At 54.4% G+C, this 26,951-nt stretch overlaps 1 protein-coding gene across 3 annotated transcripts in view; it reads left to right on the top strand.

Moving 5' to 3' along the window:
• Positions 1–1,746: 1,746 nt before the first annotated feature.
• NSG1 (neuronal vesicle trafficking associated 1) overlaps positions 1,747–26,951 on the top strand; it is a 34,700-nt gene continuing 9,495 nt past the window's right edge. The window contains exons 1-4 of one of the 3 annotated variants that reach the window (XM_005554462.4): positions 1,747–1,855; positions 2,805–2,959; positions 6,562–6,678; positions 24,378–24,488. In XM_005554462.4, coding sequence (XP_005554519.1) covers positions 2,831–2,959; positions 6,562–6,678; positions 24,378–24,488 — 357 coding nt within the window. In that variant the 5' untranslated portion in view covers positions 1,747–1,855; positions 2,805–2,830. Of the gene's footprint in view, positions 1,856–2,313; positions 2,400–2,804; positions 2,960–6,561; positions 6,679–24,377; positions 24,489–26,951 lie in introns of those variants that run through there. The other 2 variants (XM_005554461.4, XM_065544769.2) reach the window with 2 other exon arrangements.

The following is a 26,951-nucleotide window of genomic DNA, read 5'->3' as shown; positions in this document are numbered from 1 at the left end:
GCTGGCCTCCAGGACCAGGAGAGAACATGTTTCTGTTGTGTTAAGCCAAATTTGTTCCAACAGCGGCAGGAAGCTTATATACTGTCTTAACACATTCTGTTCCCCTACCTGGAATGCCTTCCCCTCTGCAGCACCTCTCTCAGGCCCACCTGTAGGATGCTTTACCCACAGTCTCTGATGTCCTCCCTCCTGGCAAAAGGCAGAGGCCACTCCCTCCCACAGGGCCACTGCTCCCAGCAAACACTTGCCCTTGTCCATAGCTCCCTGCAGGTGGCTGTGTGTCTCATGCATTTTGCATTGTCCATGCCCTTCACAGGGCCCAGACATAATCAGCAGAGGAAGAAAACCACAGGATGAAACAGTCCCAACAACCAGCACCAGTCAAGATCCAAGACAGCACGAAAAGCCAGCTGGCAGAAACATGATTGTCCACTGTCCATCTCTGGGACAACCTAGGTCCTTCTTGCCTCTTTGTCCTCCTCAGTTGACAGAGTCGTTGAGGAAGGGGGAGGGCCTCCACTTTGTTCCTCCCGGTGTGGAATTCTGACCAACTGTGTGTGTGTGTGTGTGTGTGTGTGTGTGTGTGTGTTGGGTTCTGTTAAATGCTTGAGCCTGAGACGGGGAAAAAGCCATTCCCTTGCTTAAGCCCAAGGGTTTCTCCTGACCAGTGAGTCATCCTCATGGCAGATGCCTGGGCAGATTTCTAAAGCGAAGCGAGAGAAATCTCTTCTTCACCTGCTGCAGGGAGGCATCAAAGTGCCAGAAAGGTGGCTTCCGTGGGTCCCTGAGGCCCATGGCAGGGGCCAGAGTCTGACACCTGCTTTCCCTGGGTTGGGGGCGGGGTGCCTCTGCCAAGAGCCCGGGTTCAGACCAGGCTGGCCTGTGGTCAAAGGCACACTTAGACCCTGACTGGAGAGTTGGGGCGAGTTACGAGAGACCCACTAGGTCACCTGTCAAAGTCACTAGCCCTCCTGGGGGTTTTGAAATCAGGGCATCCGCGGCAAGTTCCCAGGCTGTGCCTGGGGCTCAAGGCGGTGACTGCTCCTGTGCTCTTGGCTTAATCCCGGGATTCTCAGACGGCTGACGGAAAACGCCCCGGACCCTCCGCAGTGCCACGGGGAAGTCCCCGGAAACGGTGTGAAAAAGTATCAACTTTGGGGGATGCCTCCTCCGCGTCCAGCGCCTGACAGGGCCCAGCTCCTGGCCCAGTTGCCCAGGAGGCACCGATCCCCGCAGCCGGCCTCCTCCTCCGCGGGTTCCACTCCCATTTCGGCCTCGCCCCCACACCCCATAGTCTTTCATCCCTGAGTCCTGCAGGCAGGTCGGGTTGGAGGTCTGCAAACAAGACCCTCTCTGGGAAGCTGCGACAGCGGCTGCGCTCGGAGTTTGCGGGCGCAGGTCAGGCTAGAACCACCCCCCTTCTCTCTGAGTCCCGGAGTCGTCCCAGCGGCCCCTCCTCTGTGCCCAGGATGCTCGGGCGGCGGCTGCGGTGGGACCTCCGCCTTCTCTTCCGACCAGACCGGAGGAACCTTTCCGCCTCCCTCCGCGCGGCGCACTGAGCGCTCTTTGCCCAGAAAGACTTCCCTCCCGCTGCCTGGGGCAGCCTCGCCCTGGGCGCCCGCACCCCAGCCCTGGGAGAGCGCTACTCCGCCTCCCGCACCACCGAAAACCTCCTCCTCCTCCTCTTGGGTACGCGCCCCCTTTATACGCGGACGCGCCCTCTTTTGGTCGCGCCCTCTTTTGGTCGCCCCCTCCCCAACCCAGCGCTCAGGAGCGCCCTGCTCTGGTCTCTGCCACCACCCAGCGCCTCCTGGACTCATCCCCACAAACCCTTGAACCTCCTCAGGACCCCCAGGTGAGCGCGGCGCGCTGCGGGCGGGGACCCTCTCTGCACCTCCCCGTACCCCTGGGGGTCGCTGTGTCTCTAGGGTCCCCGCCTCCCCTTTCTCCTTTCTGAGCGCCTCGCGCCCAGGCCGCCGCCCGGGGTGGCGCAGTCCGCAGCCCTCACGCTCCGGACGCCCTCCGCCGCTCCGAGGCCCCCTCGGGGTGCGTCCTCTCCCTGTCCCCTGTTCCCTCCCCCAGCTCAGGGCGGGCGCGAGGTCCCAGGGGAGGCTCCCGCCCAGCCCCGCACTCCTTTGTGCGGCCGGGCGGGCGCTGCGTCAAGGCAGAGGCGCGGCCACACGCGCGCACCCACCCGCGCGCACCCAGCCCCCGGGAGCGGCAGGAAGGGAGGCGGCGGCGCGAGGAGGAGGGAGCGGCCGCGGAGCCCAATCGCTAGCTCCCCTTCCCGGGTCCGCGCGCGGCGCCGCCTCCGCCATTGCTGCGAGCAGGAGCAGGCGACGCGGAGCTCGGTGCGCGGAGCTCGGAACGCTGAGCTGACCTGCCGGAGCCGGGCGTGGGTGAGTGCGGCCGGCCGCGCCTGGGCTCGCCGAGGCCGGACCTTGCCTGCCCGGGAGAGGGGCCCGAGGGATTCCCATCTCCCCGAGTGCGCGGGAAGGGGCTGTGGACGGCGGGTCGCCCAGGTGCGGCTGCCCCAGGACCGGGAACCAGGTCTGGAGGGGCTGGGCAGGGGCGGCGCCCCCTCCCCTGGCCGCTGTGCGCCCTTGCGCCTGGCGCTTGGGTCCTGCGAGTTGAAGGTCTAGAAATACACAGCACCCTCCGACCCCCGCATCAGGCCGTGACCACCGCGTCCCCACGACCCCTCCCCGAGACCAAGCGGGACGGCGTTGGGTGTGGGTGCCCGCTTTCCCCAGCCCCGCCCCGGGTCTTGCTTGCGGTGACTTCCCCCGGCCCTCCCTCCGCAGGCTGCAGCCTCGGAGCTCCCGGAACGATGGTGAAGTTGGGGAACAATTTTGCGGAGAAGGGCACCAAGCAGCCGCTGCTGGAGGATGGCTTCGACACCATTCCCCTGATGACGCCCCTCGATGTCAATCAGCTGCAGTTCCCGCCCCCGGATAAGGTAAGCCCCCCCGCCCCTCCACGTTGCCGGGTGCGCACCCCCAAATCTCGCACGGTGGCCGCAACAAAAGAAACGCGCCGCGTGCACTGGGTACGCGAAGTGGGGGCGGGCTCGGGAGGCCGAAGGGAGCGCGGCGAGGACAGTGTACCCGCGCGGGATTCTGCCTTAGATGATATCCTAGTCCTGACAGTGGAACGCGGTGGGGCAAGATTCCTTCGCGTTTTTCCTGGGAGCCCCGCAGCTGCCCTGCTCCTCCCTTGCCCCGTGGCCCCAGGGGCTCTGGATCGGGGGTGAGCCTTGGGGCGGACGAGGCTGCCCCTGTACCTTCCCGGGTGTGGCAGTTTTAGCCCGACTTGCCCCACGAGGCGGGGGAACGCTCTCCTTGGTCAGATGGCCCCTCCCCAGGGCTGAATTGTTCTCGCCCTTTCTGCCTGCCCCTGCCAGGCGGGCGCTAGGTGCAGGAGGGTGTGCGCGCTCACACAGGGTCTCCTTCCTCTTTGTTCCTTTTGTGAAATCTGCAAATAAGTGCCTGGGCTCGCTCAGTATTGGTGTCACTGGGAACAACCATTCATCAACCTTTCCCCAAAGTGTTTTCTGCTGGATTTAAAGAATCTCCTCGTTTTGAATATAGTATCCAATTAAGTAGTTTCTATTTGCTAAGAATAATATTTCCAGGAGTTAACACTTGAAAATGTAAATAGATCTTTGCATGTCTAGGCAATTGTACTGTAAAACTCATATCTAAGACCGTAGACACAGCATCTGTTCTCAGCATCTTGCTGCCGCTTACAAACCACCACAGCCACGAATCATTCCCGGAAGTGCTTTTCTATTTATTTTCTCATTTAGTCCCTGGTAAAGGGGCTCTGAGTCAGGGCTCTGCCTTCCTTCCAGCAAGTTGGTGATTGCTGGCGGGGCGGGTGTTGTGGGGTGGGGGTGTCCCGGTGGGGGCCCTCACCCCTGTGAAGGTGTCCTCCCAGCTTTATTGTGTGTGTTATCGGGGGAGGGAGGCAGGAGCCGGGAAGAGGCTGGCAGCAGGGGTTTCAGTGCAAGAAAGGGGGATCAACTGGCCACACCTGTGCCCCCCAGGCCACGGTGGTGCCACTCTGGGCCGCTGATGGTCCAGGCTAGGTTTTGCAGGAGGGGCAGGGTTGCCTGAGGCCTCAGCTTTCGCTCCACCCCTCCCTGTCTAGGCATCAGACTTGTCCAGTTAGCATTGCCTGGCCCCGAGGCCCCCACGCCCCCTCCTGCCTCGGCCCCCAGCTGCTCGGCTGAGGAGCAGCGGCGCCTGTGCCAGGAACTCCGTGTCCTGAGGCAGCACCTCTATCAGGTGATTCCCCTCACTTGGCCTGAGCTTCCTCTCTCATCCTGGGTCTGTTCCATTCCAGAACCATTTGGCACGGTTGGTTTATACAGGGAGGAGGGTTTCAGGCAGGTATGAAATCGTCACCCACTAATCAGGTGGACCAGGCGTAGCCTAGGCAGCTGGAAAAGGGGTGAGTCTCCTCTCTCTGCAAGTGTCCAAAGGGGGCAACCAGTCTCAGGTCCAGCCGGGACTTCCAGCCAGGACTGAGTGTGGGTACAGGGTTATGGCTTTGGGATCATTTTCCAGATGGCTTCTAAGGTCACAATGAGGAAACTGATCCTCGGAGCATTTATGGGACATGCCCAAGGTCACTGGGCTGAAGGTTACAGTCCTCCAGGATGCCAAAGTTTCTGGCGGTGCCTCTTACTCCACCCTGCTTGGAGGAACAACAGCAACGTGTTGCTGACAGTCAGAGTTCAGGCAGGTGATGTCACCTGTTCCAGGTGACATGGCTTCTGAGGGGTGGTGACACAGTTGGACTGTAAACAAGAATCTGTTCTGAGAACGTGTATGGAGTGCTGAGGTGCTGGAGGGGCAGCGGTGACAGCAGTCACAGTGCTGGCAGTAGAGTGGTCTCCCTCACATTTGCTGGACACTTATTCTGCACCAGGAACTATTCTGCCAGTTTAAATTCTATTTTTAGGTTTATTACAGGTTTAAATTCTTTTGATGCGTTGACATGTCATGAGGTCACTACCAGTGTTAGCCCCATTTTGCAGGTGTGGAAATGCAGGCACGGAGAGTTTGAGAATTGCCCGAGGTAACCTAGCCTGTTCGTGGCAGGTGCAGATAGAACCCAGGTCGACAGAATATTAATGCGGCCCCCACACAGGATGGAGGTTTCTGTGGGTTTCCTCGTCCTCAGCAGTAGCCTTGTTCCCATTCATTGGCCAGTCTAGGCCTGCGTGCTCAAGGTCACATGGCTAGTTGGGTCCAGTTGGGGTTTAAGAATGACAAGGTGGCACCCAACCACTGCCTCAAGAAATGGGTGCCTCACAGGGGTGGGTGCCCAGGCCAGCCCATGCCAGGCACCCCCTCCCTCTCCATCACAGGAGCACTGGGTGGAAAAGGAGTTGGGGCCGGGGGGCCAAGAGTGTGGTTACAAGGTTTATGGCTCTTGGGATCATTTTTCAGTGACACCTGGAATGGGCTCTGCTGTTCTTTCTCCCCAAGGCTGGCTTTGGGGGTCACAGCGCCGGCTGAGAGGCCCTCTGGCTGCCCGCCGGGGACTGACCATCCCCAGTTGCTGGGGTCTCTTTGTTCTGCCCTGGGCCCCACCATCGTGGAGAGCAGGTGACGGACCGCCCAATGAAGGGAGCCTTGTCCCTCGAGGGAGAAGAGCTTGGAGGTGGCTGACTGTCTCTAGTGCAACAGCCTCTCCTGGAACCTGGCTTGGGGAATGAAGTTTGGGGATTAGAGATCTATAACGCCTTGACACTGCTCCTGAACACCTCCCAGTCCAGTGGGACAGAGAAGTAAACAGTCCCTGGCAATGGGTGTGGGGAGTGATGAAGGCAGCGCCGCTGAGGCCAGGGTTGTGAGTGTCCCGGGTGGGGAGGCTTCCTGGGTCCATCTGAAGCTGCTCGGGTGTAAGGGCTGGTTTCCAGGTTGGGCAAACATCCTTCTGCCTCACAGTAGGGGGTGGAGGGGAATGAGAGCAGGGAGACCCTTTGGGGGCTGTGGCAGGGGCAGAGGGAGAGGAGGATGTGGGGGTGGAGACAAAGAGGTTGATCCTGGATCTGTTTCCTGACAGGCTGGCGACCAGCTTCTCCAGCCAGTCCTGGAGGGCTGTGGACAGTGACCTCAGACTTCCTCTTCTTGTGCCCATGGTGGCACAGCAAGGCCAGTGAAAAAGCAGGTGCAGTCTCCCAGCTTCCTGGGCCAAGCCAGGCTTCGGCTCTGGTGGGTGAAAGGAGCACTGGGTTAGGAGTCAGATGCCAGGCTGCATCCCTGCCCTGCCGCCTATGAGCTGCGTGACCTTGGCCGATAAGCTTACCTTCTGTGGCCCTCGGTTATAATGTTTCCCTCCTGGGACTGCTATCAGGATTATTAATGGGACATTTCTCTGAAAGTCCTGGCACAGAGGAGATTTCCAAAAAGTAGTGGCTGTTCCCGTTCTTCTTGTGAATTTCTTCCTGGCCAATGGTGACTTTGAATGTGGGAGCTCCCAGACCCACCCTCTTTGGGCAGATCGTCTGAATGCATCTGACTTTTGTTTCTCTGTTTCCTGGATAAGGTGGTCGTGAAAACCAAGACCGAGTATGAACCTGACCGCAAGAAAGGGAAAGCACGTCCTCCCCAAATTGCTGAGTTCACCGTCAGCATCACGGAGGGTGTCACCGAGAGGTTTAAGGTGAGTGGTCCTGTGGTGGGGGAGATGCTGCTGTTGCCCCCAGAAGGGGTCTGCTGAGCTGCAGAGATGCCCTGCAGAGAGGCCCAGGGTATGATGCCGTTTGTCTGGGCTGATCCCAGCTGTGCACACCCAGTAGCTTCTGGCTACCTGCCAAGATGTTGTCCTTGTGCTTTTTGAACATTTCTTTCTTCCTTTCCTCTTCCAAAATGATCACAGGGAAAACCCACCCACGAACTGTCTTTTAGACAAAGGTTATAAACATATGAAAAATCACTCACCAAACATTAAAATATTTACTTAACAGTTCCAGGACGGAAGCAGACAATAACAAAAAGATAACGCACAGCGCTGATCACATGCCCGACGGGGGTCCCAGCCCTTTACCTAGTGAGCTCATCTGAGCAACCCTCCTGGCACACCAGTACTATCCGTATAACCCATTTTGCTGATGGAGAGGTTGAGGCACAGAGTGGTCACAGCTCTACACAGCAGAGCCAGGATCCCATCTGCAGGGGATCTGGCTTTGGGCCTGTGTGTATCCTCCATCCTTCCCCCTATCCCGATGGGATGAAGGGGTGCTGCTCAGAGCGGGAGGGTTCCAGCCTGTCTGGGTGGGAGGAGCGTTCTTGCCAGCCTGGCTGCCTTCAGAGGCCGCGTTGGTTGAAGAACAAGCTGGGATGTTTATCAGGAAACTCATTCTTTGGGAAACATGAGAGAGAGGGTAAAGCAGTAGCCTCATCCAGATTCAAGGCGGTGAATTGAGAGACATCAGTGGGCCCCAGGCCTTGCAGAGCGGCCCTGTCTGGCTCTCTGGTCACCCTCCACTTGACAGCGTGAGCAGTTTGCTTGTGCTGGGGGCACAGGAACTCCCACCCCCAACCCCTGCAGTTTCCAGAGCACCTGTGGGTATGGCATCATATTTGATCTCTGTGACAACCTTGTGGATCACAGAAGGGGTGGGACTGGGGGCCATCCCTGGTTACCAGATGAAGCTGGAGCCACAGAGTGACTGGGGAGTCCCTCCTGCTTCCTGTTGCCACACACTGCCTGTCAGGGCCTGCCTGGTCCAGCGGGTCCCGTGAGTGTTGCTGTGGGGCGATTACTTGTGTCAGCTCAGCGAATCCTCCCAGCAGCCCTCTGCCTGCTACCTACTAGTAGTAGGTACTATTTGTATCACCGGTATTACGGATGGGGAAGTCGAGGCACAGAGCAGTCTGTGTCTGTCCCTGCTGGTATGTAAGGATGTCGTGTGTGCTGAGAGGCTCTTTTGGTGGCTCCTGGCTCAGCCGTTCATATGTGTTTGAGGTTCATGGCCAGGGCCAAGACATACTGACCCGAGGTCAAACCTGTCTTCTGCGCTGGCCAGTGGGATTAGCGTGTGCCTTATCTGCTGCCACTCACCTGTCCTGCCCCATCTGCACCTGGGTTTGGCTGCTACCCCTGGTTGAGGCAGGAGTGGCCTTGATTTCAAGGTCACGGTGCCCTCTGTCCTGATGGCTAAACGCTGTCTGATGTCTGAGTGTGTCTGGGTTTCTCAGGCCCGCCTTGCCCTTTGCTTTCCCAGCCCCGGCATTTTAGATCCCCACAGAGCAGGGCGCAGTGCGACACTTGAACAGCTATTGCTTCATCTGTTGAGTGTCTATGGTGTGCCAGGCTCTGTCCCCGACCTCTGGTGTTCTTCATTTGTACTTTTCCCACATGACCACCTGAAACAGGTCCCCAGGTCTCTTGCCTAAGGAATGGGTGACGCAAATTTGCCACCAGGGCCCTTGACAACCTTGGCTGGGACTCTGTGGTTACCCAGCCCCTGTTGCCCAGAACCTGAAGGCTCAGAAGACCATGGGCGATTGTGCTTGTCCCAGTAGACTGGCTGCTGGCCGCAGAGGCCCTGCCTCGTCTCCCTGCCAACACCTCCTGTGGCTGTCTGAGAAGGCGATGTATGCAGTAGGTGCTCAGTACATGACTGTACTGGACGAAGTCCGCTGGGTGTGTTCCTCTGCTTAGTTTTCCTGGCCTCCTTTATGATTCACAACCGCCCTGAAGGGGGTGGCACTGGCCCCTTCACACATAAGGCTGCTGAGCCCCAGGTGGCCCCAGGGCGGCTGGGTGCTCCCTCTGTTACTCTGTGGCTTCAAAGCCAAGCCTTCCCACCATCCCTCCCCACTCCCATGGGATGCCTGCTGCTTCCCAGATCCCATCCCTTCCATCTCCTCCCAGGACAGGTGCAGATCACACCTCTGCCGGGAAGCCTCCTAGGTCCCTCTCAGTTGCAACAAACCTCAGCGTCCTGTTTCCAGTGCCCTTTGTAGCCAGGCCGCGACAGCATGTAACAGTGACGGAGTGCTGCGTGAGCTGGACTCTGCTTCGCACTCCTATGCTCATATTACCTCATTTAATCTTCATAAACACCTCAGGAAGTAGCCTCATAGCTCCATTTTACATAGAGGGGAAACTGAGGCAGACAGCCTTGGCTGCCTGCTCTCGGCTGTGGCACCAGAGCTCCTTGGCTTCTTGGAGAAGTGGGTTTGCGTGGGAGCCCTCACCCCAGGCGCCATCGCTGTTGAGCCATTCCGCTTCTACAAATCCTTTTCCTTTGTTGATTCCAAACCCTTGCTCTGCTGCCTAGAGCCACACAGAATGTGCGGCGCCCTCCTTCCCCAGCCCCGAGGCCTTCAGAGACCTGGCAGGCTCAGGTATCCCGGAAGCCTCCCCAATGTACAGCTTCTTTTTCTCATGTTTCTTCCTGAGTCCTGGTTTCCAGACTCCCTTCCCCTAGGTGTCCTCTTTTGAGGGTCTGGGTTGGGTTGTCTTCTCTTTGGGTGCGAAACCTGTGACCAGATGTGTCCTGGCAAGGTCCATTGGTGTGGCCCTTCCAGGCACAGGCCCCTCAGCCTGAACGGGTGACCTGAGGAGGGGAACAAGGCCATAGAGACCCCCTGAGCCAAGAATGTCAGCCAAAAATGAAGGCTTCGGGACTCTTTGTGCAGACAGAACTTACTCATCAGCTGCTCCGTGCCAGCCACGGGAAGAGCTCCTTGATAGCATCTCCCTGGCGCTTCTTGCACGCACAGTAACAGCTTGATAAGTAAATGGATGACTAATCGTGCTGCTGGCCTCCCATGAATGGGGGACTTGGCAAGATTTCCTGGGTCTGCCTGTGGGTCCTTGCTTGTTGAGTAAGTTCAGTGGCAGCTCGTCGGATTGAGTCCTCTCTCGGGGCCGTGCTTGCATGTAAGCCTCTAACAGGTGATGCCTGCCACTTATCACCAAGTCAGACAGGTGACCTGCTCAAGGCCACACAGTCAGTCAGTGGCAGAGGCACAGTAGGAGCTGGGCAGGAAGCTCTAGAAGCCTGTTGCTGTGGCATACTTCAGCCCACTAGCTTGTCCAGGAAGCCTGCAGATGGACTTTTGCAGCTGAACAACTTGCATTCTAAGGGCGTCTCTTCCCTGTGCCTGCTCCGAGCCCCTTCTCAACTGGGAAGGAGATTTACCTAACTCCCTGCCCACTTGTTGTGGGGTGGATGTGAGAGGCAACCTCCAAAGTGCTGTTTCCCCAGGTGTATCTGGATCTACCTGTCAGCATCAGCTGAAGTTTGATTTTAACACAGGGACCCTGAAGCCCAGGGTGATGCGTTTTAACAAATGCTTTCCAGGTGATCCTAATGTATCCCAAGTTTTTGAACCTTCTCGATGGTGGTCCATTCTGGCACAGAAGCCGGGAAGGGTGAGGAGGGCTGGTGCCTTTTGGGAATACTAAGGGTGCCTACCTTTCTGGAATGTTCTCCCAGCTTTTTATTGTCCAGGCGGATTTCTGGCATCCCTGAACGTGTGCACACAACGAGTCGTGCTGCTGTTGTGTGAAGCTGCAGCTGGTTGAGGGCTGGGGGTCTCTCTTTCTGAAATGGGAGCACGTGGGGAGCAGGCTATGCTGGAGACACGGGCATGATGGAGGGTCCAGAATAGAGATCCGCCTTCCCTGGCTTGTGTGCCCCCCTGCCAGGGCCCAGTCGAAGCTGTGGTTGGGACAGAGCATCTTCCTCGTCCGGCTGGTGACTGGACAGCTTCTGTGCAGCTCCCTGGCCCAGCCATCATCTTAGCTCTTTCATCTCCACGTGTGAATCGCAGGAATGGAATCTCACCTTTCTGACGTTGAAGCGATAGGTAAATCGTTTGTTCCCTCCTGTCTCTAATTTGTGTAGCTCAGGAGACCTCATCTTTATAGGCCTTTGGATGGCATCCTTGAAACGGAGTGTCTTTTTGGATGCAGCTTTCTGATTGTCACTTGGGGATTAATCTCTTGGCTGTGAGGTTGCTAGGCTGGTTGCTAGGTAACTGCTGACTGGGAGAAGGTTCTGAGAGACTCTGCCACACAGGATGGCAGGAGGACTCCCCCAGTGGCGGCCAGCAGCTTGGGCTTCCAAAGAGGTTCTTGTCAACAAGGAAAGCAGTTGCTTAATTAATTGGAGGCATATTTACGCTGAGAATAAACACTGGCTGAGATGTTTCTCAAATGAACCAAACCTAAACATTTTTGAAATTGTGCTTCCCCACTGATGCCTGCAGAACGGCGGGTCGGGGCTGCTGGAGCCGCTGCTTGCGGTTCTTCTGATCTGGAGACAGTCATTAGGGACCGTCATTAGGCAGGTGACAGGAAGGCTCCCTCAGGGCCCACTGCAGCCCTTTGTGCTTCTTGGTGCTGGTGATGACTGGCTGCTGACACTGGAGAGGTCTCCACACCCTGTTTGCCTGTGATGTGAGTTCAGGGTTGGGTGGTCCAGCCATGCCCCTCACCGGCTACCATGTCACCCTGGGGCCATGAGAGATTCCAAGGTTGGCTTTGCACAGGAACACCTTTCACTGCCAGGGCAGAGCTGGGGAGCATATTGGCAGGAGAGACCTCGTCCGTCTGCGTGGTCCTCGTGGTTGGCAGTCCAGACTCTGGTGGGGGTGTCCCTCTGTGTCCTGTTGCAGAGGACTCTGGGGGTGGTTTGTGTCTTTCCTTCACATCCCTAATGACCTTGAGCTTCCTGTGTGCCCATCTGTTTCCACACTCTCCAGTAAGCCCCTGGTGTGTTTCAAGATGCATTTCTTAAATATTTATGAACAGTGATGCCGTTTCCTTGGCATTCAGCAGTGGGAGTCGGGTTTTTTCCTGTGGGAGTGGTATTGGAGACCCTGAAAGTGTGTGTGGACGCCCCCTCACCTTTAGCTATGCGAGCATCTTGTGGGGTCCTCGGGCTGTGGTTGCGGAGCCCACCTTCCCCAGGCCAGCTGTAGTGTGGGGGCTTTGGCTGGATCGGATACCATGTGGGTTGAGTCATCTGTGTGTGTGTGTGTGTGTGTGTTCACTTTTGTGTGGGTTACCTAAAATATTTAGGGCTGTAAACGCTTGAAGATGTCGGGATTCATCTTCTTTTTCCAAGTTTTTTCCTTTTTTTTTTTAACTGCATTACTCAGCAGAAATGCTCATTTCCTTCTCCCGCCCCATTAGGGTAGGAGGATGGGGAGAGTGACAGCAGCCGCCCAGCACCATCGACCTGGCGCCATCGACCCAGTGCACGCCTGGGCTTGGGGTGCCATGAGCACTGTCTCGTTCACTGTTAGTAACAGTCTCTGATGGTTGACCCTGCTGTCCTGATTTTGTAGGTGACGAATTAAGGCCAGAAATGCTAAGGAACAGGCCCAAGGTCACCCAGCTAATGAGGGTGACACACCAAAGCCCACTGTGTGCCGTCCACACCAGTGGGGCCTGTAGGGCAACTCCCCTGCAGACCCTGAGCTGGGCAGCGGCCCCAGACCTGAGAGGGCAGACAGGAGCACAGCCAGTGCTGATGGCGCTCAGGTTTCACTGTCCAGATGGTAAGCGTTCCGAGAACGAGGCCACAGGCCACTGCCTTTCACTTCTGTGACCGTGTAACGCCCAGCCCAGGTGGGGCCCTTCTGTGCGTGACAGCACACACAGTGAGTGGTCAGGATGCTGGGTGACGGCCATCACCCAGGATCCCTGAGCCTCGAGGACACATGTTCCCTCCTTATCAACTTGTTACAAACGCACCCTGAGGCCCAGATCCTGTTTGTATTTCTCTGTGACCGGCTGTTCTTTCCAGAAAACACTCCTCAGGTCTCCCTTGCCTTCCGCCAGGGCTCACGGTCTCTTGTCAGCACCCCCACAATAGTTTGCGACACCTTCAGCCTCCTCCCTCTCTCCTCTGGCCCATTCTTTATTTTTTTATTTTTATTTTTTTTTTACGTTTTGAGACGGAGTCCTGCTCTGTCACCCAGACTGGAGTGCAGTGGCACGATCTCGGCTCACTGCAACCTCCACCTCCCAGGTGCAAGCGATTCTCTTGCCTCAGCCTCCCAAGTAGCTGGGATTACAGGCGCCCGCCACTATGCCTGGCTAATTTTTGTATTTTTAGTAGAGATGGGGTTTCACCATCTTCGCCAGGCTGGTCTTGAATTCCTGACCTCGTGATCCATCTGCCTTGGCCTCCCAAAATGCTGGGATTACAGGCGTGAGCAACCATGCCCGGCCTGGCCCATTATTTAAAGAATGGTCTTTAAATAATTGTGGTAAAATATACAAAATATAAAACTTACCACTTTAAGGTAAGTGCCATATTAAATTCAGTGCCATTTAACACATTCACCGTGTTGTCCAACCATCATCACTAGCTAGTTCCAGCACATTTTTATCACCCCAAAAGGAGACCTGATTCCCATTAAGCAGTCACTCCCATGCCCCTCTCCCCAGCCCCTGGTAGCCACAAATCTGTTTTGTGTCCCTGTGATTTGCCTATTCTAGACATGTCATAGAAATAGAATCTTATAAGTTGTGATGTGAACATCTATCTGGCCTCTTTCACTTAGCTTGCTATTTCAAAGCCCAGCTACATTGTAGCATTTGCAAGTGCTTCATTCCTTTTCACGGCTGAGTAATATTCCATTGTACCAATAGACCACATTTTGTTTATCCATTCATTGGTTGATAAGACATTTGGGTTGTTTCCATATTTGGGCTGTTGTGAGTAGTGCTGCTATGAACATTCATTTACAAGTTTTTGTTTGCATACCTGTTGAATTTTTGGGGATATATGCCCAGAAGTAGAATTGTGGGGCCATGTGGTAATTTGATTTTTAACATATTGTGGAGTTACCAAACTTCTCCACAGAGCTGTACCATTTTACATTCCCATTAGCAATGCACAGTGGTTTCAATTTCTCCACATCCTCACCAGCACTTGTTTTATTTTATTTTATTATAAACATCCTAGTGGATATGAAGTAGTATCTCATTGTGGTTTTGATTTGTATTTCCCTAGTGGCTAATGATGTTCTGCATCTTTTCATGTACTTGTTGGCCATTTGTATCTCTTCTTCAGAGAGACTGTCTACTCAAATCCTTTTCCATTTTTTAATCAGGTTGTTTGTGTTTTTATTGTTGTTGTTGTTGTTTTTGAGACAGGGTCTCACTCTGTCACCCAGGCTGGAGTGTAGTGGTGGGATCTCAGCTCACTGCATCCTTGACCTCCTGGGCTCAAGTAATCCTCCCACCTCAGCCCCTGGAGTAGCTGGAACTACAGGCATTCACCACCACACCCAGCTAATTTTTGTATTTTTTGTAGAGATGGGGTTTTACCATGTTGCCCAGGCTGCTCTCAAACTCCTGGACTCAAGGAATCCTCTCGCCTTGGCCTCCCAAAGTGCTGGGATTACAGATTGTGAGCCACCACACCCAGCCATGTTTTTGTTGTTGAGTTGTAAGAGTTCCTTATATATTTTAGATACTAAGCCCTTATAAGATATGTGATTTGTTAATATTTTCTACCATTCTGTAGGTTCTTTTTTCACTTTCTTGCTCGTTTCTTTGATGCACAAAATTTTAAATTTTTGGTGAAGTATCATTTATTTTTTCTTCTATTGTTTGTATTTTTGGTGTCATGTCTATCTAAGATAGTGGTCCCCAACCTTTTTGCACCAGGGACTGGTTTTGTGGAAGACAGTTTTTCTACTGACCAGGGAGCAGGGGATGGTTTGGGGGTGAAGCGAGATCATCAGGCTTTAGATTCTCATAAGGATCATTAGGCATTAGATTCTCATAAGGAGAACACAACCTAGGTCCCTTGCATGCACAGTTCACAGTAGGGTTCATGCTCCTATGAGAATCTAATGCTGCCACTGATCTGACAGGAGGCAGAGCTCAGGCAATAATGCTTGCTCACCTGCCATTCACCTCCTGCTGTGCAGCCCAGTTCCTAACAGACCATGGACTGGTACTGGTCTGCAGCCCGGGGGTTCGGGACCCCTGATCTAAGACACCGTTGCCAAATCAATGAAGATTTTTTCCCTTGTGTTTTCTTCTAAGAGTTTTATGGCTTAGCTTTTATATTTAGATATTTGACCCATTTGAGTTAATTTTTGCATATGGTGTGAGGTAAGGGTCAATACCATTCTTTTGCATGTGGTCCTAACACTGTTGTTGAAGAGATTGTTCTTTCCTTATTGAATGAATAGTCTTGGCCCCCTTATTGACAATCAGTTGACCATGGACTCATAGTTTTGTTTCTGGACTCTCCATTACATGGATTTGTATATCTCATCTTATGCCAATACCACTCTGTTTTGATTACTGTAGCTTTGTAGTAAGTTTTAAAATTGAGAACTCCTCCAGTTTGTTCTTTGTTTTCCAGACTGGTTTTGAAAACAGTTTTGAATCTTTAGGGTCCCTTGTAATTTCCATTTTCTGCAAACAAACAAAAAAGCCTTTGGATTGTTGACAGATGGTTTTGAATCTGTAGATTAGTTTGGGAAGTGTTCCCATCCTAACAATATTAAGTTTTCCAATCTATGAACGCAGGGTGTCTTTCCCTTTAATTTCTTTCAAAAATTTCTTACAGTTTTCAGTGTACAAATTCCTTCACTTTTTAATGTAGGCAGTAAACTACAGAGGTATTAGTAGTACTTGTGAATTTGTCACCCATGCAAATCACAGGTGTTTTTATATCACAATGCAGTTGTGGGACAATGTGATCTTGGGACAGTGTTTATTGCTCATAGTTCCTTTGAAGCCATAGTATCAGATCTTGTTCAGTGTGTTAATAAATGCATATATATTATATGAAAAATTTATACTTTTGTAATATTTCTATACCAGTATTTCAGTATAATCAGTTTTCTTTGCAAGTGTAAGTATTGTGTTTTTTGCATTTAGAACATCATTCTAAGGATTTGTGGTTTCACACAGCTGCCAAAGAGGTCAATGACACAAACCTGGTGGAGCACTGCACCCACAGCAGTGGGGGCTGGGCCACCTCAGGGCAACTGTGGGACGCACAGCAATGAGTACAAATCCCTGCCCAGCAGCTATAATCCCATTGCTCCTGCTTTAGAGCTTTTACTGCCAGCTGCACAGAAGTGATGTAAATTTCGGGATAATGTAGACCCTGCTGTAATACACACATGCATGCACGTCAGGGATAGGCATCTGTCCTGCTGTAATACACACATGCATGCACATCAGGGATAGGCATCTGTCCTTCAGATGACTGCTTGTGCTGTGAGGAAAGCTAGTTTGTCACAAAGTGGCAGTTGCTTCCTGGGGTCCTGAAACACCCAGGAACTGTCTGCTTCCAGTATCTTGATGTGGCAGACGGGCACCTTTGTCGCTGGGCTCGTGTTCCCTTTCCTGCAGGATGTGCGATGCTGCAGCCACACTGGTCATAGACACTGGGTTTTTTTATGCTTCAGGCCTGTGGCACAAACCCTTTCTCCCTGCTGGACTCTCATTTCCCTCCTCCCTGGTAAGCTCCTCCTCCTTTGGGACATGGACCTCTCCTCCCAGAAGCCTTGCCTAGCAAAGTTAGCCGGGCTGGCTCTTTAGCAGTTCTCAGCCTGTGTTGGGAAGAGTTAACACCAGGTTGATGCTGTGGGACCCTACAGCCCTGCAGGGCTGCTCAGCCACATCAAAGCGCCTGAGAATGTGCCCTGGCTGCCTGGGGATTCTGTAAGAAGGAAGAAGGCAGGGACTTTTGGGACTGAGGTGCTTTGGCCATCATGGGCCCCTTCTTTCACTAAAAAAAGAGAACATTTTGACTGCTTTGCTCTAAAGATCAATACAGTCCAGGCAGAGTTCCTCAGTATAGATTCACCAGCGTCAGTATGATGATGATGATTTTTTGAGACAGGACCTCGCTTTGTCACCCAGGCTGGTGTGTAGTGGCACACCATCTCGGCTCACTTCAGCCTCAAGCTCCCAGGCTGAAGCAATCCTCCCAAATCAGCCTCCTGAGCAGCTGGGACCACGGTGCATACCCCCATGCCCGGCTAATTTTTTGTTTTTTTGTTTTTTTGGTTTTTTTGTAGAGATGAGTTATCCCTATGGTGCCCAGGCTGGTCTCGAACTCCTGGGCTCAAGTGATCCTCTCGCTTCGGCCTCCCAAAGTGCTGGGATTACAGCGTGAGCCACAGCACCCAGCCTGCTATTATTGTTTTCCTTTGATTTTTTTTTTTTCTTCGAGATGGGGTTTTGCTCTGTAGCCCAGGCTGGAGTGCAGTCCACGATCTCAGCTCACTGTATCCTCCACCTCCCAGGTTCCAACGATTCTCCTGCCTCAGCCCCCTGAGTAGCTGGGATTACAGACACCCATGACCATGCCTGATTAATTTTTGTATTTTTAGTAGAGTTGGGGTTTCACCATGTTGGCCAGGCTGGTCTCGAACTCCTGACCTCAGGTGATCTGCCCACCTCAGCCTCCCAAAGGGCTGGAATTACAGGCGTGAGCCATGGCACCCGGCCTTTCTCCTTTGATTTTGAAACAAAATTAAACTTGAACATGTTTGTGGGTTCCTGCAGGCACTGTGGACCCAGGTCCGGGCCCCGTGCTTCCTGTGCTTGACAGAGATAATGCGCCCTGGAAGAAGGTCCCGGCTTCTAAGGAAATGCGCTTCTCCCAACCTAGAGACTGCCTGGCCCACCTGGAGAAGCCAGGCATGAGAGTCAGATACTGTCTGTCAACCCACAGGGCGTGGACAGAAGAGCCGCCCTGGATCTGCTTCCTTCCCAGGCGAGATCACTGGCTTAATAAAACCAAGACAGCCAGCACCTCCTGCAAACTAAATCCATGTTCTGTTCGATGTGTAGACGTTATTCTGGGTCGGCTCCAGGTGCCCAAGAGTTGCTCAGTATGTGCTCATTAGGAGATGGAGTATCTGCCGGTTGTATTCATTCATTCACTCACTCACTCACTCAGTCAGTCACTCACTCAGTCACTCACGCACTGAATGTGCAGGAGGCATCTTCTCTGTGCCAGATGTGTGAATCATAGCCCTGCCCTCGGGTTCCATCTATGGGGAGATGAACTTGAAAGGAGAAGTGAGTGTAACAAATAACCACCCATGCCATGGCTGAAGACGGTGCACGGGCATTCTCCCCAGGCCTGAAAGTCGGAAGTCCTAAGTCAGTTTCATTGGGCTAAAATCCAGGGGTGTGCAGGGCCCTGCTCTGTCCGGAGGCTGTCAGGGACGCACTGTTTCCCTGCCTCTTCTGTCTTCTGGAACTGCATGGGGCTCATGGTCCCATCCTCTGCCTTCATACCCTGTAGCACAATGTCTTCAAGCTTCTCTCTGCTCTTTTGTCTGTCTTCAAGTCGCCACCTCCTCGGCAGGGGCACCTCCCTCTGCTCCCCTGCTAGGAGGACACCTGTGATTACCTTTAGAACTCACCTAATCATCTGGGATAATCTCCTCTTCTCAAGGTCCTTGACTTGATTGGATCAGCAAAGTCCCTTACCAGGTATGGTTTCGGGAGTAGGACCTGGGTGTCTTTAGGGCCATTATTCAGCCACCGACAGCCAGTTTGCCTGGGCCCAGTCATGGACATCTGAACCTCAATTTCCCCATTTATAAAACACGGTCAGTAATACTGCCTTGCAGGTGTTGTATAAGGAGTACGCAGACTTGAAACAATGACCAGACTACAGAAGGCGGCGGACGTCTCCAGAGCTCCTCCTAATGGTAGTGTTTTGTTGTGAGAGTATAAAGTCTGGTGGGGTGTGTAGCTAGAGAGCCCCCAGGAATTCTGCCCAGATGTGGAATCCTTTGTTTATCCCCTTGCTTCCAGCTTAGGCTGCATGCGGGAGGCATCTGGAGTTTTAAACTTGCTATGCCACTGTCACTACTTGGGGTGGAGTCCAGACGCTGGGGACATTAGAGACGCCTATGATTCTCATCGGCAGCCACAGTTGAGTCCATTTGTACCCAGGCTGGAGCCACTGCGAATGGCTGCCACCTCTCTTTTTGCATAGCCAACACCGGCCTCTTAGGATCACCTGGGTCCTGTTGGCCGACTTGAAGGTGCTGCCTTTTCAGTGACAAGGCCTTTGTTATGTGTAAAGAAAGGCATTGAATTGGACGGTCTCCAGCTTCTGCCCAGCATGACGATTGCAACATTGTGCGGGAGTGGGGCTCCCATTGGGTAACAATGGCTCACCCAGCTCACCACGCCCACTGTTTGCTAGCCATGGGGTCTCCTGCACACCCCACCATAGACTTAGGTGCTGGGCCGGCATCCCCCTTTCACAGGAAGCCAGGCGTTGGGGTGGATGCCCTTTGCAGAGTCACTGTGTGTGGCCAAGCAGGCCAGGACCCCAGGGCTACCTCACTGTTAGTCCCTGGCAGTGAATGGCTAGTTTGTCCGTCTTTTAAGTATTTTCCAGTTGGTTGAAAGATGGAGTTGCTGGTGGTCGTGGATCTCCAAGATGCTTACGATCATGGCATGTTGTTGTAGAGAAAGCTTAAAAGATACTGCACGGTCCTGGAGGAAATGCGATGTCTGGCTCAGTAACGTCATCCATTGTTCCAGAATCCTTCTAAGTATCTCATGGGGAGGGGGCAGGGACTTAGGAAAGTCTCCAAACTGTGACACACTTTTATTTCACTTTAATTAGGGAAAAATAGGTGCTGGGCTCCTTGGTGCCTGCATGCACGATTGGTGTCCCGATAGAGGCTGGGATGTTCCAGAGCCTTCCTGGGGCAGGGGGCCTGGCCAGGGCTTTGAAGGGCACGGAGGAGAGATGGCAGGGCAGCCTGACATGGTGCGGAAGGAACGGGGTAATGGCAGAGAGAACAAGTGCAGGGGAGGGGAGCCGGTCCTGAGCCCTCTGAAGTCACTCTGCTATTAGGGCCCCTGTAACAAAGTACCACAAACTGGGGGGACTCAGAGCAACAGAAATTTACTCCCCACTACTGGAGGCCAGAAGTCTGAAATCAAGGCATCGGCAGGGCTGTGCTCCCTTGGAAACCTGCAGGGGAGACTGTATTTGCCCCTCCTAGTTCCTGGAGGTTGCCACCATCCTTGGCTTTGCTGTGTAGACCCAGTGCTCTCTCATCTTCCGTCCTCAGGTGGCCCTCTCCCCATGTGCTTGTCTGTCTGCATCCAAATTTCCCCTCTTTATAAGGACACACGAGTTTGGTTGGATTAGGGCCCACCCTGATGGCCTCATTCGCGAAGACCCTATTTTCAGATCAGGTCTTCACAGATCCTGGGGGCTGACCTTCAGCATCTCTTTTTGAGGGGCCCAGCGTGCTCTCAACACTTGGTCTCTTGTCCTTCTCCTGAGATGCGCCAGGGTGTGAGGCATGGTGCCCCCACTTGGGCGATGAGATGTGGGGCCCAGAGAGGCCAGATGACCTGTTCAAGATCACACAGTCAGCAGCTTACAGGATTCAACTCCGAGCCAGCTTCTGGCAAGGCCCGTGGCCCTCTCTCTCCTTAGGCCATGGACCCCACGCCGTGCCCTGCAGTGGCAGAGGAGAGCCCAGCCCTGGAGTCTGCACAGGGCAAGGGGAAGAGAGAGCTCAGCCTGTAGGGGAGCGCTTTGCCACACCCCGGGCCACCTGCTGACTCTCCTTGGATGTATTTCTTTGCCTTCTCCCCTCAACTGTTCTAGGGACTCTCACGTTCTCACATTCTCATTGCACGGTTCTGCTGGCTCCTCAGCCATCAGGCCCGGGATCCTGTGGGAAAGGCTTGGCTAGGTTTCGGAGGACACGCCCACGGAGGCTGTTCCCCCACAGCCCTGCAGTAGAGAATGGGGGTTCTTTCTAAACCTAGACAGATGGGGTGCCAGGAGCCAAACTGATGTGGCTTCCCAACTGGAGAAACAGGTTTAATGATGCCTCATCTCTTCAAGGACTTGAAACTTGAAACCCTCTTCGTTTTGTTTTGTTTTTTTTTTGAGATGGAGTCTCACTTTGTCACCCTGGCTGGAGTGCAATAGCACGATCTCGGCTCACTGCACCCTCCACCTCCCAGGTTCAAGTGATCAGCCTCCCGAGTAGCTGGGACTACAGGTGCCCACCACCATGCCCGGCTAATTTTTTCTATTTTTAGTAGAGACGGGGGTTTCACCATATTGGCCAGGCTGGTCTCGAACTCCTGACCTTGTGATCTGCCCACCTCTGCCTCCCAAAGTGCTGGGATTACAGGTGTGAGCCACTGCGCCCGGCCCCTGAAACCCTCTTCTAACAGGACATCTTCACCTGTGGTGGCTTGGATCTCTTCTCAGAATAGTGTTTTCAGATGCACAGAATAAAATATAAAGGTTTATGAAGGAGGCCAGTTAGATGGAACCAAGTCCTCTGGACTACCCTGAGTGAGGCAGCCCTGCAGGGTAGACTTGGAGAAAGGCAGGGTGGCCCCGGGTGAGCGTGGGACAGGGCAGCTGGTTAGAGGGTTGAGAGCCCGCTCTGCTGCCTGCCAGGCGCCACCCCGGGGCCAGCGAGGAAATGAGAGTGAGGATAACAGCAGTGACAGCAGACGGCTTCGCCGTGCTCCCCCCGTCCAGGCGCTGTCCTCAGCATCCCGGGCCCGTCCCTGGGAGGCGCTCCTTTCACTGCCATTCACAGGCTGGAGCCAGGTGCTGGACTCCCGGCCAGTGAGCTAGAGCCGCAGGGTCTGTGCTTCAGCCCCTGTCCAGAGCCTGTCCTGACCCCAGGCATCATCAGGGCTTGCGGCTGTCATCCTCAGGCGGCCCTCCTCGGCTGGGCTCCTGCCACTGCCTCTGGCTGCCACATGCGTCGGACGGCTGCGCCTTCTTTCTCTGGCCAGCTTTGCCTGCTTCACCACAGCTCCGCGCTCTGCTGCCCTGGCCTTGCGCCGGCCCGTGCACCGCAGCTGTGATCCGGACTAAACGGCGCCTTTCCCTGTGGGTGCTGCGGCCCTGGGGGCAGCCTGGCTCCGTCCCGTCTGCGTCCGTTGTCAGGCATAGGCTCCATATGCACTGTAGGCTGTCCCAGTGGACTGAAGTTTCTCTGGCCCTTAGAGAGGGTGATGGCCCTGAGAAGGCAACCCACAGTCGGTCGGGGTTGGGGGAGTGGAGGCAGGAGTCGTGACTGAGGAACTGGTAGGACTTGGGGACCAGAAGGATGGGCCCCTCAGAGGGGATGTGGATCTGCCTGCCAGGGGCCTGAGGGGTCCCTCCCTGGGTGAAGGGACACAGAGGAGACAGGTCTCATTGGAGTTGTAGTGGGTGTGAGCTGGGGAGACGGGAGGGCGGGCGGTGGGGCATAGCAGGTAGCCAGGTGGCGCTCGAGAGCAGCCTGGGCTGGGGTCTCATGGTCTTGGTGCAGCCCTTGTCCTGCTCCGGGCACAGTGCTGAGAGCGCCTAGGACCGATGAATCTGGCAGCACAATGGACAGGAATCTGACAGCAGAGAGGCCACGTCCCTCAGCTCTGATTCAGAGCTGGTCTTGCGGCTAGGGCTCCCTGCAGTCAAGATGCAGGCTCGGGGACAATTGTGAGGCCTGGAGATGAGGACCCCTGGGAAGTGGAGGCAGGGGATGAGCTGCAGTGACTAGTGTGGCTCTCCAGGCATTAGACGGAGAGGTGGTGGAGGTGTCGTCCCATGTCATAGGCAAGGAGTCTGTGGCTCAGAGAGGTTCAGGGGCTTCCAAGGTGGTGAGGCTGGTAAGCTGCAAGGGTGCAGCTGCAGGCAGAATCTGCACCGTGGGCCCTGGTGCTGGGGTCTGGGCTGCTTGCAGGGGGTACATAGGGGCTCCCAAAGAGAAGGAGGGTTGCCCAGAGTGACTGCAGCATTCACGGCAGGGCTGGCCGCCCGTCTTCTAGGTGACCATGCTGCACGGCTGATAGGGCACTTTCTCACGCACATCTCCTGCTTCCCCAGGACCAGTGCCTGGGATGCCCTTGGTCTCTTTCACAGACGGGAACCGGGGGCCCCATGGGGTCAGGGGACTCCAAGCCTAGAGTTCCAGAGGCGGGCAGGGCTCAGGAGGGCACTCTGCTGGAGGGTCTACCCAGCGGAGCTTTGGGACTGCAGCCTTAGGAAGCAGCAGAGCTCCCCGTTCTTTAACCTTGTTGGCTGTAGGGTCTGTATGTGGCCAGGGGAGAGTCCAAGCCCCTTGCAGCCCCCAGGCTGCTGGGAAGGCGGTGGGGAGAGAGCAGCTCTGTGCATGTTCAGACTAAGATTACGGAGGCCCTGCCATGTGCTGGTACCCGGCATCCTCCCACCCAGCCAGGGAGCCTCATCGCTCTCTCTGCCCCTCTGGGCGGGAGGGGGGCCATCTGCACACTGTTTTAGCTTTTTATTGATTTATTTTGAGGTGGAGTCTCGCTCTGTCACCTAGGCTAGAGTCCAGTGGTGCGATCTCAGCTCACTGCAGCTTCTGCCTCCCGGGTTCAAGCGATTCTCCTGCCTCAGCTTCCTGAGTAGCTGGGATTACAGGTGCCCACCAACACGCCCGGCTAATTTTTGTTTTTAGTAGAGATGGGGTTTCACCACATTGGCCAGGCTGGTGTCGAGTTCCTGACCTCAGGTGATCCACCCACCTCGCCATCCCAAAGTGCTGGGATTACAGGCGTGAGTCACCACACCCGGCCCGTTTTGGCTTTGAGACATACTCTTATCTCTGCCAGGCTCCCTGGCAGCCGGGTGCCTTCAAGGTCCAGGTCCAGTGTCATCTAGTGACCCATGCCCCATGCCCTCCAGCTGGGGCAGGCTGTCCCCCTCCAAGCCAGCTGTCTTGCAGCTGTCATGAGTTCATCTGTAAACCCCAGCTGAACACCTACTGTGTGCTGGGGCTGTCTAGTGCTCAGCACACCATGGTGAAGAAAACCGAACCCCTGTCCTTGAGGACACTAACTAACCACACGGGAAACCACCAAGGGCAAAGGCTGATGGGGCTGCCGAGGTTCTGTCAGGATGGCCCCACGCAAAAGCAGGCTGGTGTCCGTGTGAAACTGCGTCCCAGCACTGAGCCCAGGGCTCAGGACATGTTTGCTGAGCGGATGCTTGGCTGGTAGCTGATGCACCACGGCCGTGTTGGGGCAGTGGGCAGCCAACCCCGCTTCTTAGACATGTGTCTCAGTGGCCCGAGAGCTGCCTGGGCAACAGTGGGGCTTCCTCATATCGGTACCCTGAGCTCTCTGCAGGACCTTGGGTACTAAAAATAACTAATTTAAAATGAAGGTCACTTATTAATATGGTGAAAAATTAAACTGTTACAAAAAATTGCCCAGTGAAAAGTGATGCTCCTAATCTCTTGTCCTCAGCTGCCCTCCCCAGGTTCTTCCAGAGGCAGTCTCTGCACATGCTGTGTATTGGGGGGCCTGCGTGTGCGGGGGTGTGTGTGTCTGTCCTGCTGCCTTCCGACCACCCCTGACGGTCCCGCCTCTGCCCACAGGTCTCTGTGCTGGTCCTCTTCGCCCTGGCCTTCCTCACCTGCGTCGTCTTCCTGGTCGTCTACAAGGTGTACAAATATGATCGCGCCTGCCCCGATGGCTTCGTCCTCAAGGTAAAGCTCCATTTTCCCCCAGAGGCCTTGGGATGTCTTTGCACCCCCTGTTCTCTCCCTTGAACTCAAAGCTGCTCCTGCCGTCTCCCCCAGCTGGCCCAGGCACAGGCCTTAGAGCAGCAGAGGGCCAGTGTCAGGAGTGTCCCTGCGGAAGGCTCAACTGGAGAGCAGGGCAGGTAGGCAGGGGACACATGAGACCCACAGGAAGGAAACTCCTGGACTCGGCCCCTGGGAGCTGACCTCAGCAGTCCAGGGAAGGGCCCTCCTCAAAAGTGGGCCCAGCCAGGGAAATGCCCAGGGTGATACCTACCGGGTCCCAGCGGATTGCTCTGGGGGAGGGAGGGAGAGGGGGCCATGTCCGCCACATGAAAGAGAGAGGACATACTGGGGGAAGCCAAGTCCCAGAGAGAGGAAGGCCTTGCCCAAGGCCACGCAGGGACTGGGGAGCAGGGCTGGGGGGCACACCTACCCTCTTGACCCATGTCCCTCTTCTGCCTGTCCCACCGCGGGAGCCACACTGGTGCTGGGCTCTCTACAGGCATGGAAATGCTTGCTTTCCATGTATAATGGTCATTCCAAAAAGCCCACAAGTGGCATGCAAGGCAACAGGATTAAAGAAAAGGGAGAGGAGATAAGGGTGGAAAGAGAAGATGGAGCCAGGAGGAGGCCTGGCCATGCATCACTTAGTGACAGGAATAATTCCTGAGAAATGCATTGTTAGGCAATTCCATCATTGTGCCAACCTCACAGAGTGTACTGTACACACCCACACAGCCCAGCCTGCTACATACCTGGGCTGTAGGGTATGGCTGACTTCTCCTAGACTACAAACCTGGACAGCATGTTACTGTACTGAACAATGGAGGCAGTTGTCACACAATGGTATTTGTGTATCTAAACATAGAAGAGGTCCAGTAAAAACAGGGTATAAAAGATAATGCATCGTCCACCTGAATAGGGCAGTTCCATCATGAATGCAGTGTGCAGGACTGGAAGCTGGTCTGGGTGGGTGTGTGAGGGAGTGGGTGGTGAGCGAATGTGAAGGCCCAGGGGTGACTGTGCACTCCTGTAGACGGAGTGAGCGCTGGACACTTGAGCTACACTCGATTCATAACATATTCTTTCTTCAGTAATAAATTAATCTGAGCTCACTGTAACCTTTTTACTTCATAAACTTTTTTTTTTTTATGTGACGGAGTCTTACTCTGTCGCCCAGGCTGGAGTGCAATGGCACGGTCTTGGCTCACTGCAACATCTGCCTCCTGGGTTCAAGTGATTCTCCTGCCTCAGTCTCCCGAGTAGCTGGGATTACAGGCGCCCGCCACCACCTGGCTGATTTTTGTATTTTTAGTAGAGACGGGGTTTCACCATGTTGGCCACGCTGGTCTCGAACTCTTGACCTGAGGTGATCCGCCCACCTCGGCCTCCCAAAGTGCTAGGATTACAAGCGTGAGCCACGATGCCCGGCCCATAAACTTTTAAGTTTTTGACTCTTTTGTAATGACACTTAGCTTAAAGCTCAAACACGTTGCACAACTGTATATTATTTTTCTTCATGTGCTTTTTCTATTAAAAAATTTTCAATTTTTTTTTTTTAATTTCAACACATTTTTGTTAAAAACTAAGGACACAGACACACACATTAGCCAGGCCTGCACAAGGTCAGGAGCAACAGTATCACCGCCTTCCGCCTCCACACCTTGTCCCACTGGAAGGTCTTCAGGAGCAGTGACAGGCACAGGGCTGTCATCTCCTAGGATAACAATGCCAGGACAGGTGTGGTGGCTCACGCCTGTAATCCCAGCACTTTGGGAGGCCGAGGTGGGAGCATCACCTGAGGTCAGGAGTTCAAGACCAGCCTGGCCAACATGGTGAAACCCCCTCTACTAAAAATACAAAAATTAGCCAGGCGTGGTGGCGGGCGCCTATAATCCCAGCTACTCGGGAGGCTGAGGCAGGAGAATTGCTTGAACCCAGGAGACTGAGGTTGCAGTGAGCTGAGATCATGCCACTGCACTCCAGCCTGGGCGACACAGTGAGACAACGTCTAAAAACAAAACAAAACAAAACAAAACAAAACATAACATTGCCTTCTTCCAGAATCCCTCTTGGAGGAGCTCCCTGAGGCTCTTTTAAACTTTTGTTTTAATAACTAGGCATACACTCTAAAATACTGATTAAAAAGTATAGTATGGTAACATAAACGAGTAACATAGGCATTTATTATCACTGTCAAGTATTATGTTCTGTATGTAATTTTATGTGCAAGACGTTTATACAGCTGACAGTGCAGGGGGTGTGTTTACACCAGCACCTCCGCAAACGTGAGGCATGTGTTGTGTTCTGTCCATACAGTGGCTGCGAGGTCACCAGATGATGGGAGTTTACAGCTCCGCAATTGTCTTATGGGGCCACCGTGGCACGTGGTCCATTGTTGACCCAAATGCTGTTAGGCCGCGCATG

Source organism: Macaca fascicularis, chromosome 5 (assembly GCF_037993035.2).
Source record: "Macaca fascicularis isolate 582-1 chromosome 5, T2T-MFA8v1.1".
NCBI lineage: Eukaryota > Metazoa > Chordata > Mammalia > Primates > Cercopithecidae > Macaca > Macaca fascicularis.
This window is presented reverse-complemented; position numbering and strand designations above follow the sequence as displayed.